This window comes from Podarcis liolepis, assembly GCF_965112155.1.
Source record: "Podarcis liolepis genome assembly, chromosome: 4".
Taxonomy (NCBI): Eukaryota; Metazoa; Chordata; class Lepidosauria; order Squamata; family Lacertidae; genus Podarcis; species Podarcis liolepis.
This window is the reverse complement of record NC_139558.1, coordinates 29,277,049-29,289,916: the sequence shown is the minus strand read 5'-3', so window position 1 is coordinate 29,289,916 and position 12,868 is coordinate 29,277,049. Positions and strand designations below refer to the sequence as shown.

Below are 12,868 nucleotides of genomic sequence, written 5' to 3'. Positions count from 1 at the left end.
CCATCCAACCTCTACTTAAAAACCTCCAAGGAAGGAGAGTCCACAACCTCCCAAGGGAGACTCATGTGGGAGAGCCAGTGTGGTGTAGTGGTTAAGAGCGGTAGACTCATAATCTGGTGAACCGGGTTCGCTTCCCCGCTCCTCCACATGCAGCTGCTGGGTGACCTTGGGCTAGTCACACTTCTCTGAAGTCTCTCAGCCCCACTCACCTCACAGAGTATTTCTTATGGGGAGGAAGGGAAAGGAAAGGAAAATGTTAGCTGCTTTGAGACTCCTTAGGGTAGTGATAAAGCGAAATATCAAATTCAAACTACTCCTCCTCTTCCTCCTCCTCTTCTTCAATTGCATGTTGTTTTTATTTTAAAAAACAATTTAATAAGAGTTTGGACACAAGCAAGGAGTCACAATCAGTAAGTTCTAGATATATTTATTTGTTCAAGTCTTTACCTTTTATCGCTCTTCAAGCATGAATATATCATGTTTAGCATCTCTTTACACAAACTTTCTTGACAATTGTCAATTGAACATTATCAGATGAGCAGAACAATCAGTTCACTTTTGGCCTTGAACGTTAATTGACCATCCAATAACCTTTACATAAAGCTCCGACCCTGAAAATTACAGTTATATATACCTAAATTACACATCCATTCCCCTTTCTAAAGAGGACTAGCTTAAACAATCTCTGACCCTTGATTATGCAGGACAAAGAGAAGCACATAGTTAAACAATGCCATTCTTAATAGCGTGTAGCACATAATGCTCTGTCAGTGATCCAACCGTCATCACCTCCGCTTTCTGAAAACATACTAGGGGATGATTCAGGAAGTAGTAGAAATAAAGGTGCTATGCACATTCATAGCACATGTACAAAAGCAAAAGACTGGTGCTAAAGGGAGGAAATCCAGTTCTTACTCAGATTCCATAACAACGTGCAAAACATTTTGCTGTTACATAAGTAGTTTTGATAACAAAGCGAAAACTTAGGGCCATTTTTGGAATTAAAAAAGAGCTTCCCAAGATATTCTGTTTTGTTTTGCCCTGCAGCATAATATGATGCATAAAATCCTGGGTCTATAATATTGCCATGAAATAGTCTAGGGAGGGAAAACACTGTCAAAAACAAATCGGGGGAGGGGGGAGTTTTCATTTTATTTAGCTGTGCTGCTAATGCTCGCCAGATGAAATTGAAATGAACCCCCAAAAGTGCAACATTTGTAGATCTGGGTGGAATACTGCCATTTGAGGAATTATTAATGAGAGATTTTATGTGTGTTGAAGGAATTAATACTCCACTTTGAGAGCAAAACACACAGCAACTCTAAACATTTTGCTACTTGAGCACCTCCATAACAGAGTTTAATTCTGTTGTTTGTTGCAGTTTTATGGAGCCCTAAGGGTGCTTGTGTTGGTACTGCAGAATATCTGTTTGCACACATATGGCGGGGTGGACCTGTAGTACTTTCACATATCTGCAATATCAGCCAAACATGAAGCAGCTTTGAGCGGATTTGATGCCTTCTGCAATCACTTCTCCCTTGGTAAACATTCAGAATCCACCTAATCAAGCTGGAGCTGTTTCATCCAAACGTGCGGGAAAGCTGCTCCTCTTCACTATAGGGTGTTTCAGAGAACATTAAAATAAAATAAAAAGCAGCTCTGTTTTTAGCAAGATGATGCAGCCCTACACAACATGTGGTCCATGAAGACAAGTGCAGCAAACCAGCTATTTGTTTTGGGCCAGGTTGTTGGAAACACCACACCACCCCGATTTTTGCATCTTTGTGCATTACAGGTCGTATGGATAAAGATGGTCCTCATCAATTCTGCCACCATTTTCCTCTGAACTAATACTAGAATCGTTGCAGCACAGTTCCCCAGTTTAATAAACAAGTTAACTGCTTTGATAGCAGTCTTTATCCATCCCATTCTTTTCTTGGAACTGTTAGCGTAAAAAAACAATAATAGCACTGGGTTAAGAGTGTCAGCTATCTCCCAGTGGGGAACACAGAGCCAAGCTCCAGCTTATATCACTGCGCAAATATGCAGTTGTTCCGAAGATAATACTCAACCGTTTCTGAAAAACCAAAAAGCTCATTTGACTCCAAATGTTCACAGCATTTATATCACATATTAAACAGATGGAAGATGGGCAGTTGAAGATGGAAGACAGCAATTCTCTGCCTTGAGTCAGTCTAGAGCAGTGTTTCTCAAGTTTGGGTATCCACCTGTTTCTGGACTACAACTCCCATCATCCCTAGCTAGCAGGACCAGTGGTCAGGGATGATGGTAATTGCAGTCCAGAAACAGCTGGAGACCCAAGTTTGGGAAACTCTGGTCTAGAACATGGTGATTTTTTCATCCATTAAGGGCATGTGAGAATTCAGCCATAAGTGGAAGTGTCATATGCCTTTCGTATTTTTTGAGCTGTATGAATTATAATTCTTGACACTAGTTCTTTAGGGTATCTCAAAGTTGTTTCTCTAGCCATCACACCTAGGAATTTTATTTTTCTTCTGCTGTATCTGTAATGGACATTTTCAGTTTATAAAAGCTTGTGGACTCCAACAAAGTAGTTTGGTGGGGTGGGGGACAGGGTGAGTTATATTTATCCTATGTGCCCATTCCTCTGTTTAACCAGATGTCTTGTATTACATGTTTTCTATGGGGAGAGATCTTTGTAAATTCATGGTTAGAGAAGTAGTCAAAACTGAAGGAGAAAGGAAGCACGTGTTTTTAAATAACATGCATTTGAGAACATTTGAGCCTGAAAAATGCAACATTGGCTGAGGAGTAGCCTTGAATGTATAAATACCAAGAGGTATGTTGAAAGGATATTAAGTTGCACAAAGTTTTAAGATGCTTTGATACCGCTGAAAGGAACCAAAATTAAAATTGTGCGAAAGAACATGTGCATTGTGTTACACAAGCAACAATGTTCTGTGGCGCTTTAAGAACGAAGGTTGCAATTCTACACACACACGTGCATTGCACTAATCCCCTCATTTTACTCAATGGGACTTACTTCTGTGTAGACATGCAAGGAATTGTGATGTAAGAATGTTACTGTGAAATCGACTTCTGTATGCCACTGCAAGTTTGGCAAGTTTAGAAAGTGGTCACTCCAGTTGGCAGATAGGTAAATGGGTACAGAGTGTGTTTGGGTGGGGGCGGGGGCTATACAGTGATGTAAAAAGGATCAAGAAAACTTGGCATTGAACATTTCCCATGTTAGATATTCTATATTGTAGACACCAGAGCACCAAAGTGACTCTTATGTAAATGTGCTCTGACAGTTCATAGGATTTGACATAGCATTTCCAGTATTTATTTAGATCCCTTTTTAACTGAAACCCCCAGAATCCTACTGGTCAAACCACAGGCTTCCCATGTTTCTCTTAACGGAGCTGAACCAAAGCAGGTTCTGGCACAAGAGTGCCAACATCTATACCAAATCACTACACCGCATTATTTCTTGACCTTTCCATCAAGTTGCCGAACAAAGTTGCGCATTGTTCTGCCGAACAAGCGGGCGTGTAACTTAATCTGTCGATTTAGATCTGCTTTATCTGTGGAGGCGTTTATCAGTTCCTTCCATCTTTTTGAATTCCTAGCGTGGTTTCTTCTTCTTCACATAAGTAACTGAACAGTTATCACATGATTGTGCCTTTTAGTTACAGTCGAACCACTTCAAATTATTGCTCCGGGCGTGAAAGGCTACATATCATGGCGTGAATGCTCCAATTCATCAAGTTTCTCTTCCCTGCTGTTTCCCTTTCCACCCCACCCCGACTTCCGCCTGTTGGAATTATTTTAATATATATATATTTCAGTGAGAAAGCTCCTCTCCCTTCTGGATGCAGCTGATGCGATTTCCCATAAGCTGTTATGCATGACAGAAACCATATGCTGAATCCTTGTCCTGGCTGCCTGCGTGAAGCATCCATCAGCACTCCGAGAAGCTCCTCTGAGTTCTGCCACACGTCTTGCACAGAGTGAGAAATCGGTGCGATGCTCTCCGAGTAATGAGCCGCAAAATTAGCATTATGGGTTTTAATTGTTATTAATGTCTTGTACCGGCCATTTGTTGTTTCAATGCCGGATGGCCCTCATGTGGGTGTCTTTTTTCCTTCCATCCTTCCTTACTTTTTGTCTCCCGTCTACATTTTTCTAAACTGGCCGCTGGTGGTTGTTTCAATGGAGCTTAATTCTTGGCCACAGAACCTGTGGTATGTTAGCTGCAGAACCTGTTCCCTCCTTCGCAGTGTAGTTGTTGTGAGGATAATAATGGAGGGAGAAGCACAGTGTGTTTAACTATGCTGCCCTGGTCTTCCTTGAGGACAGCAGGGTGAAAATAAATGCATAAAATAAAAGATCTGGAACTTGTAAGATAATAACATTTGATTCTGAGCTCATAGAGAATGACACCTTTGCGGGACAGCGCCAGCCCAGGATCTGACAAACGTGCTGGAGGTGAAAGGTCTTTCCAGGCCTACATGAACCATCTCCACACAGGGCTGGGAAGTGGATTGCAGCCTGCCTGCCAATTGACCAATGGCAAGATGGGCTGGCTGAGGTTCCCTTAAGGATCAGTCTGCATTGGATGCTGGTGGCAGGGAGGGTGGCTCTGTCCCACCAGACAGTATGGGAAAATAGTCGACTGATCTCCTGGATATAGCTTGCAAGAAGGGACTTGTGAGAAAGCTCACATTTCACAACTATAAACAATGCCTGCTATTGTCCAGGGTGTCATAGAAAGTAACAGCAAAAGAACTGCCTGTGTCCCAAAAAACACAAGTTCTGTCCACAGCAATCTTGCATACCAGAACATAATTGTGTAAGAAAGTAACAGTGGAGATGTTTAGGAGCACTGTAGATTAATTTTTGGCTTTCCCATGAAGTGTGGTTTGGCTCTGCTAGAGTAGTTTGAAATACTCTTCTTCCCTCTTGTTCCTTTCCAGAGCTGTGAATGGTGCAGATCTGCACACTTAAAATAGCGATATTGTAAATAAGCCTGTTTAAGGCCTAGCCTGCTAAGAAGCTAGTATCTGGCATTTTGGTGCCAGCAATGGAGGGGGAGAAGTTGTTGCTTAGTCATTTAGTCATGTCCAACTCTTCGTGACCCCATGGACCAGAGCACGCCAGGCACTCCTGTCTTCCACTGCCTCCTGCAGTTTGGTCAAACTCATGCTGTTAGCTTCGAGAACACTGTCCAACCATCTCGTCCTCTGTTGTCCCCTTCTCCTTGTGCCCTCCGCCTTTCCCAACATCAGGGTCTTTTCCAGGGAGTCTTCTCTTCTCATGAGGAGGAGAAGTACCCTCCTAATAATAATAATTTATTATTTATACCCTACCCATCTGGCTGGGTTTCCCAAGCAACTCTGGGCAGCTCCCAACAGATTAAAAACAGAATAAAACATCAAACCTTAAAAAACTTCCCTAAACAGGCCTGCCTTCAGATGTCAGACATCTGATGGGAGGGCGTTCCACAGGGCGGGCGCCACCACCGAGAGGGCCCTCTGCCTGGTTCCCTGTAACCACACATCTTGCAGTGAGGGAACTGCCAGAAGACCCTGGACCTCAGTGTCCGGGCAGAACGATGGGGGTTGAAGACACTCCTTCAGGTATACTGAAGGAGGCATCCCTAATGGAAACCCAGAATACTAACCGTTTCGTAGCCTAGCAAAAAAAGAGGAGAAGAGGCACCTTCTGCCAAACAGATTAGTGAGAAGTGATGGATCTGACAGATTGGCTTCCCTCCAACCTAGTATGGACACCAAACAGATGGGCAGGAAGTGGACAGGAAGATCCATCTTTTTGTCACCAAGCTGCATAGGATTCCTTGTTAAATGCAAAGCTGCAGTAAAAAGAGTGTTTGCCCTGCTTTTGTACTATTCAAGTCATGTGCGAAGGTTGTTAATATTGGATTTTCTAAAAAAGAAATTCTAATGCACTTTCTAGCAACTAGAATCCAGCCAATGTAAGTTTTTGATGACTTTACAGAAGCTGTCAAAGCAAAAAGTGGTATGTGTCTGTAAATGCTCTAGCTCAGGCTTAAACCTCTTTATTACTGGAAAGAACTCGTGGAATCTTAGTTCTGCGAGGACACTCTGTTCAGAATCCTTCCTTTCCTTTCGAAACCACAATTCCCAGTGTTCTGGGTTAGGGAGATACTTTGAACCTGAGTACATTTGTAATGCTGACATTTCCTAAGGCTAGAATTCAAAGAGAAAAGTTAAGTATGCCCCTAGAGTATGGTTCATGCTCAGTATTTTGTTTGATGACCTCTCTGCATCCCCTTTGAATAGATTCTTTTCTTTCCAAAGTCCCTTCAGTTTCAAAGGGGTTTGCCATGTGACGTGGGGTGGGGAGCTGTCTAATGTCCAAACACACACACCCAGAATCCCCTTGGGTGGCTATAACTGTTTGCATGGTCCTTTGTGTCTCGGCCTTAATTGTTTGAGCTGTGTCTTAAAATATTTGCTTCAAATTCCTGACTGGTGTTGATTTTTTAAGGCAATAAGGTCACCTTTTGTAAGCGCTTGCATTGAAATATTAAGAAATGTGCTCAATAGATCTTGGTTTTTTTTTGGTAGAGATCACCTTCATTGCTTGCTGGAGCTAAGATAACTTTTGACATCCTTTCACTATTTCACCTTTGAAGCTAACTCACAAAATAACCTTATTCTAGTACTCAGGAAATATTCATTTTAAAGTATGGCAATTATAGGACAAAATCTTCCTATAGTGGAATTACAGTGGTACCTTGGTTCCCGAACAGCTTAGTTGTCGAACAAATCGGCTCTCGAACACCGCAAACCCGGAAGTAAGTTTGCGAACATTTTTTGGAAACCGAACATTTAACGTGGCTTCCACAGCTTCCATAGCTTCCGTTTGAGTGCAGGAAGCTCCTGCAGCCAATCGGAAGCTGTGCCTTCGTTTTCGAATGGTTTCGGGAGTCGAACAGACTCCCGGAACGGATTAAATTTGAGAACCAAGGTAGCACTGTATTGGCAGCTTTCCCTTTCTCTTGTTCTCTAAGCTCTGTAAGGAAAGATCCTGCAGTATCTATATGTTTTGGTAAAGTGAAGCCTCTGGTTCTGATTGGTTCATGATCATTCCAACTACTCAGGAAAGAAAGTTGTTTGCCGTGGAGATTCTATGAAAGGAGGGAAGCTCATGCAGTTCCTAAAAAAAGAAGGTTGAGGACTGGAAAGAGGTACCGGAATGTAGAGAAGCTTAGAAGCATGGAGCCCAGAGACAAGGTGGTTGACTAAAGGAAGGATACAGCATATGCAATGGACTGTTAACAGGAAGAGGGAAGGTTGAGTGGAAGAAAAGAAAGATGAATGCTGAAGAGACCTAGAACAGAGTCAAGAAGGAGTCAATGCGCAATCTCGCAGCAGAGCTTGTGAGGGCCATTGGGGGGCTGACATCACACACACAGTGTCAGGATGTTGGGAGGAGCTGGGGGCGGAGCTGAATGCAGTGGTTGTGTGGCTCAATGGCTGGTGGCTCAATGGCTTTGCCCCCTCTTGGTGCCGCCCCAGGAAGAAGCTGCTTTGATCCTCCTTCCCCTCTGCGGCAGGAGAAGGAGGAGCAGAAGCCTCTGCGTTTTATGGATATGGGGGGGGGCAGACTGCAGCCCTTGCCCCCACCAAAAGGGCTCAGCCCCCAGGAGCCAGTGCCCCTGCCTTGCAGTAGACTGTGGCTTAGTATAAACGTGTGGGCATGTGGATTCACATAGCAAAGATTGTTTGGGTGTTCTGCTGCTGTGCTTTGCTAAGTCTTAGTATTCAAACACAGACTTGTGGTTTGGCTCTCCTGGGCAAACTACAAGCCATAATAAACCATAGAACAAGCCATGGTTATAGTTCATGGTTGGTTTGGTACATCCAAGCCCAGACAGTTAGCCAAACCAACCCATCGCTTAGTGCAGCAGAGCAAAGCAGCTGCAATCTCCTTGTTTGAAGCCCATAATACCAGCTTCTGCAGCTGTGCTAAGCCATGGTTTGGCTTAGCATGGCATGCGAACCAGGCCAGCATTTAAAGGCAGAAGTTGCTGTATACGGAATTGAAAATGGAAACAGGAACGCTTCAGGATGGTGGCCAAAACAACAGGGCCAAAGGAATTGGGACAAAGGGGGAGGCTGACAGAAGAAGTAGGGTAAAGTAAAGGTAAAGGTACCCCTGACCAACAGGTCCAGTCGTAACCGACTCTGGGGTTGCGCGCTCATCTCGCTCAAGAGGCCGGGAGCCGGCGCTTGTCCGAAGACAGCTTCCGGGTCACGTGGCCAGCGTGACTAAGCCGCAGCTGGCGAGCCAGCACCAGCACAGCACACGGAAACGCCGTTTACCTTCCCGCTGGAGAGCGGTCCCTATTTATCTACTCACACTTTGAGGTGCTTTCGAACAGCTAGGTGGGCAGGAGCTGGGACCGAGCAATGGGAGCTCACCCCGTCACGAGGATTCGAACCGCCGACCTTTCGATCAGCAAGTCCTAGGCTCTGTGGCTTAACCCACAGCACCACCCGCGTCCCTGGCAGAAGAAGTAACTTTAGGTAATGGAGACATGGAGTTGGGGGAGAAGGAGAAGCCAAGGAGAAAGTAGCGCTGACATCAGGTCAAGGAGCAAGAGGAGTTGGGCACTGTTGCACAGTAGAAGATGAATAAGCCAGAGAGTTTTTGAGGTCTGACCAGTGTGGACTAGGCTGCCAAAGAGGCAGAGGACAGCAGATAGTGGAGAGTGAAATTTCATATATTGATTTAAACTAACCACCCAATTCACTGGTTGCAGGCTTCTAGTTACCATTTAATTGCCTTGTGATTGTTGTTTGTCAATTTGCCAGCAGGTAGTTTCTTAAGTGCTACTGTTTGATTTGGCTGAAACATAAATGCAGAGTGATTGAGTTTCCAGCATATCATTAGGACCTCGCTAAAATACTTCTCTCTTTCTCTTTCTCTATTAATGCTTCAGGCTTTCTTGTCAGCACTGATTGATTGAAACAGTAAAGAAACCTTCTGCAGAATCCAGTGCTGTGCAGGAAAACATTGACATACATGGAGTAGTGACTTTTCTATGCTCCCTTGCCCTCCAACTCTTGCCATTTTTGTGACAGACTTAAATCCATAGTAGATGGGCATTCTTGTTTTATTTCTTGTTAATGTAAGAAATGCATGGGGGAATCAATATGACTAATCAATTCCCCTTGTGCTCTCCTCTTCCCCCTCCTTTTGGGTGGAGGAGGTGCTGTGAAGCTACGTTTTCTGGAAAACTTTTTTAAAAAAACAATAAATCAGGGCAGCTACAGGAAATAAGATTGGCAATGGTGTCATAAGCTGCCATAATGCTAGTTTAGTAATGGAATTCTGCTGCTTCCTTTATTCAGGGTCCTTTCACACATTGGACTCTCCTTCCTAGGAGGTTTTGAAGCAGAGGTTGGATGGCCACCTGTCATGGATGCTTGAGCTGAGATTCCTGCTTTGCAGGGGGTTGGACTAGATGACCCTTGGGGTCCCTTCCAACTCTACAATTCTATGGCTCTGTGATTCCACATCATATACCAGAGTTTGCCGGAGTTTACACTTGAGATGCAGACAAGAGTACTTGCCTGATTGCAAACACCTGTTCATTACACGTACATACATACACACACATTCTTAGGTATACATTTAAGATGTGCACCTAAAATGTAACATGTGAAATGGACATCAGCTATGAGCAAAGATTGTTTGCCTCTTTCCACTATCCTGGCAGGCATTTCTATTCCATTACATCAGTCCTGCAATGGATAGTTCCCCTTTTGTTGATGTGTTCCATTTTTGAGGAAGTGCAAGAATTAGATCAAGAGACTGGCTACAACATAAAAGTGGAGCTGGATTTGGGTGAAAAGGGGGTGTTTTATGTTTTGGTTTTGCTTGCTTTTTAATGAGTATTCCCCTGACTCTTAGGGACAATCCATGTGAACATTATTGCATCTTGTTTTATCGTTACAAGCGTTCAGTGTTGTTGTTTTTAATTTTATCTGTAATGAATTTTACATTGCCTTGAATCGCTTTCTAGGCAGAAAAGCGATTAATGCATTTTATGGATAATTGATAAATTAATATTGAATACGCTACACAGAGAATTTTGTTGTGTGCTGAAACAGACTTTAATAATTGAGTTTATACAAGCCCTGGTTATGACGCTCATTTGCACATTATACTAAACCATAGACCATTTTCCACAAGGAAATCTTACCCACATTTTTCCTCCCCGCCAGTTCATGGAGGAAATAAACACCACCCCTGGCTTAGAGTTACATTGGAACCAGTGTTTGCTCAAAAAAAACATGATTGGTAAACCAAGAGCAAATTCTGGCTTCACTTCATGGCTTGTTTGAAATGAAGTAATCCACAGCCCCAGGTTTGAACGCAATTCTAAGACAGTTATTGTATTTTCTTTCCTTCCAGCGTGGAGTGGGAGCAAGGTGGGCTATAAGCCATGGTTTATGGTTTACTGTGATGTGCAGTTTAAAAAAATGATTTGTACCAGGACAAATCGAATCAAAATCTTTCAAGGCTCATGTTGAAACCAATAAACTATTCCAAAGTACCAAGGCCAGCTTATCTGGTCTTCATTATTTGAATGCTTGGTGGATGAAACAAATCAGGGACAGATTAGGGAGGAAAATAAAAGGATTTGAAACAAGTATCTGCATTTCTTTAGTCATCACTGAAGTTATCCATGTTGTCATTTTCCAGATGGTGAATTTGCTGAGAGCCAGTGTGGTGTAGTGGTTAAGAGCGGTAGTCTCGTAATCTGGGGAACCGGGTTCGCGTCTCCGCTCCTCCACATGCAGCTGCTGGGTGACCTTGGGCCAGTCACACTTCTTTGAAGTCTCTCAGCCCCACTCACCTCACAGAGTGTTTGTTGTGGGGGAGGAAGGGAAAGGAGAATGTTAGCCGCTTTGAGACTCCTTAAAGGGAGTGAAAGGCGGGATATCAAATCCAAACTCTTCTTCTATATAGGTAGTGGTCCTAACTGAAATCCTTCATATTGTTTTTAAAAACAATTCTGTATCTCTGTTAGTCATAGAAAAATGAATGAGCTAAAGATGATACTTTTTATTAGGCTAATTCTGTGATTGAAAAGGGGTGCAAGCTGAAAAGTTATCATCCAGACCAAAGCAAAACAGTGTTAACTGTTGACTTTTTAATCAATGAGGATTAGTTTAAACAAAGTCCAGGTACCTATGTTGTGTCTCTATAGGATGATTCCCCACCCTCAGAATTCTGCAAGGCGGCCAATATGTTATTTCACATGAGAAGTGTATATTAACCTGTGACATGAGGATGAGTCAGGGTAGTAGCAACATTTGGGAACGTTTGTGTGCCATTTACATGAGTATTTGATCATTTATTGAGCAATATTATGAAGAGAAAGGGAAAGCGTGTACTTGGAGATCAAAAGTTGCAAAACTAGGAGATAGAATTGTAAACTAAATAGCATTGTGTTTAAATATTTTAGTAACACTAAGCAGCCAAGAAAAGCAACTACTGCTGATGGAAAGGTCAGTCTTCTTTTGTGAGAGTTTTTTCTTCCCATGGGTCAACTAACTTGTACTCAGAGTAGACCCATTGAAATTAGCGGTCATGATTAAGTTAGGTTCATTCATTTCAATAAGTCTGGTTCTGGGTGAGAGTTAGTTGAATACAACCCCATGTGCTTTGGGTCTGGCAGTGAGCAGATCAGCCATATATGACCGCCAAAGGACAACAAAACTTGAAACTAATAATGCTGAAATATGCTTGGTGTATAAATCAAGTTATAATGATAAAAATGTAAAAGAGTATATGCTGGTATTATAATTGATTTAACCACATTGCATCATCTCCTCCTTTTGTTGTTGCTGCAGAACTCTCAACTTCCCTACGGAAAAGCTCTCTATGCTTATGAAGGCAAGGAACCTGGTGACCTCAAGTTTAACAAAGGAGACATTATTATACTGCGACGAAAAGTAGACGAGAATTGGTATCACGGGGAACTGAATGGAAACCATGGCTTTTTCCCAGCAAGCTATATCCAGTGTGTCAAGCCCCTCCCACCAGCTCCACCTCAGGGCAAAGCACTTTATGACTTCGAAATCAAGGACAAGGATCAAGACAAGGACTGTTTGAGCTTCACCAAGGTAGTGTGAAATGTTGCTTCCCCTCCTAATGAGTATCTCTGTGATTCAGACTGTGTTTGTTCCAAAAGAAACCACAGGAAAAGAGTCAAAACCTTTGGCCATGCTTGTTTTATTTATTATAGCAGCACATCTCAGTGTTTACGGTGAAGAAGGAGAAATACTTCCCATATATTATTATTATTTGTGGATCCTCTGAAATTCTGTGACATGGCCAAGCTGGTTTTAGGCCTGTCAGATTCTCATGCATGAGAGTTAAGGTGCTTAAACTCAAGTATGTTCATAAGACAGGATGGGATTAACTTAGAATCCCAGAAGAGGGAGTAAAGGCCCATCAAGCTGAACTCCCTGCTATATGGCAGCGCTGTCAGTCCGTAGCCCCTCAGAGAGCAACTTCTGCATCCAGGCCACAGAGGATGTGCACTGGGGGAAAAGGTTCTTCACCAGCAAACAGGAAATTCCTTCTCAATTCAGAGCTTACCCTTCAGCTTTTGTTGAATATAGGTTACTTTATGAAACTGAAAATGGATTGGTAATAAGAGTGGCTGTTGCATTAGCCCTTACTGTCCATAGGGAAAAGCCTAGAAAACATTGTTATGGAAACAACTGACACCGTCTTAGTTACTGTATGTAAGAACAGCAAGTTAGAGGTGTGTTAGGCAGGGCTTTTTCTCAGCCAGAACTCACCAGAACTCAGT

At 43.0% G+C, this 12,868-nt stretch overlaps 1 protein-coding gene across 2 annotated transcripts in view; it reads left to right on the top strand.

Moving 5' to 3' along the window:
* The window catches only part of SH3RF3 (SH3 domain containing ring finger 3), a 210,885-nt gene that overhangs the window by 115,337 nt on the left and 82,680 nt on the right, over window positions 1-12,868 (top strand). For both annotated transcript variants that reach the window (XM_083501456.1, XM_083501455.1), the window contains exon 2: window positions 11,901-12,173. In XM_083501456.1, coding sequence (XP_083357582.1) covers window positions 11,901-12,173 — 273 coding nt within the window. The remainder of the gene's footprint in view (window positions 1-11,900; window positions 12,174-12,868) is intronic.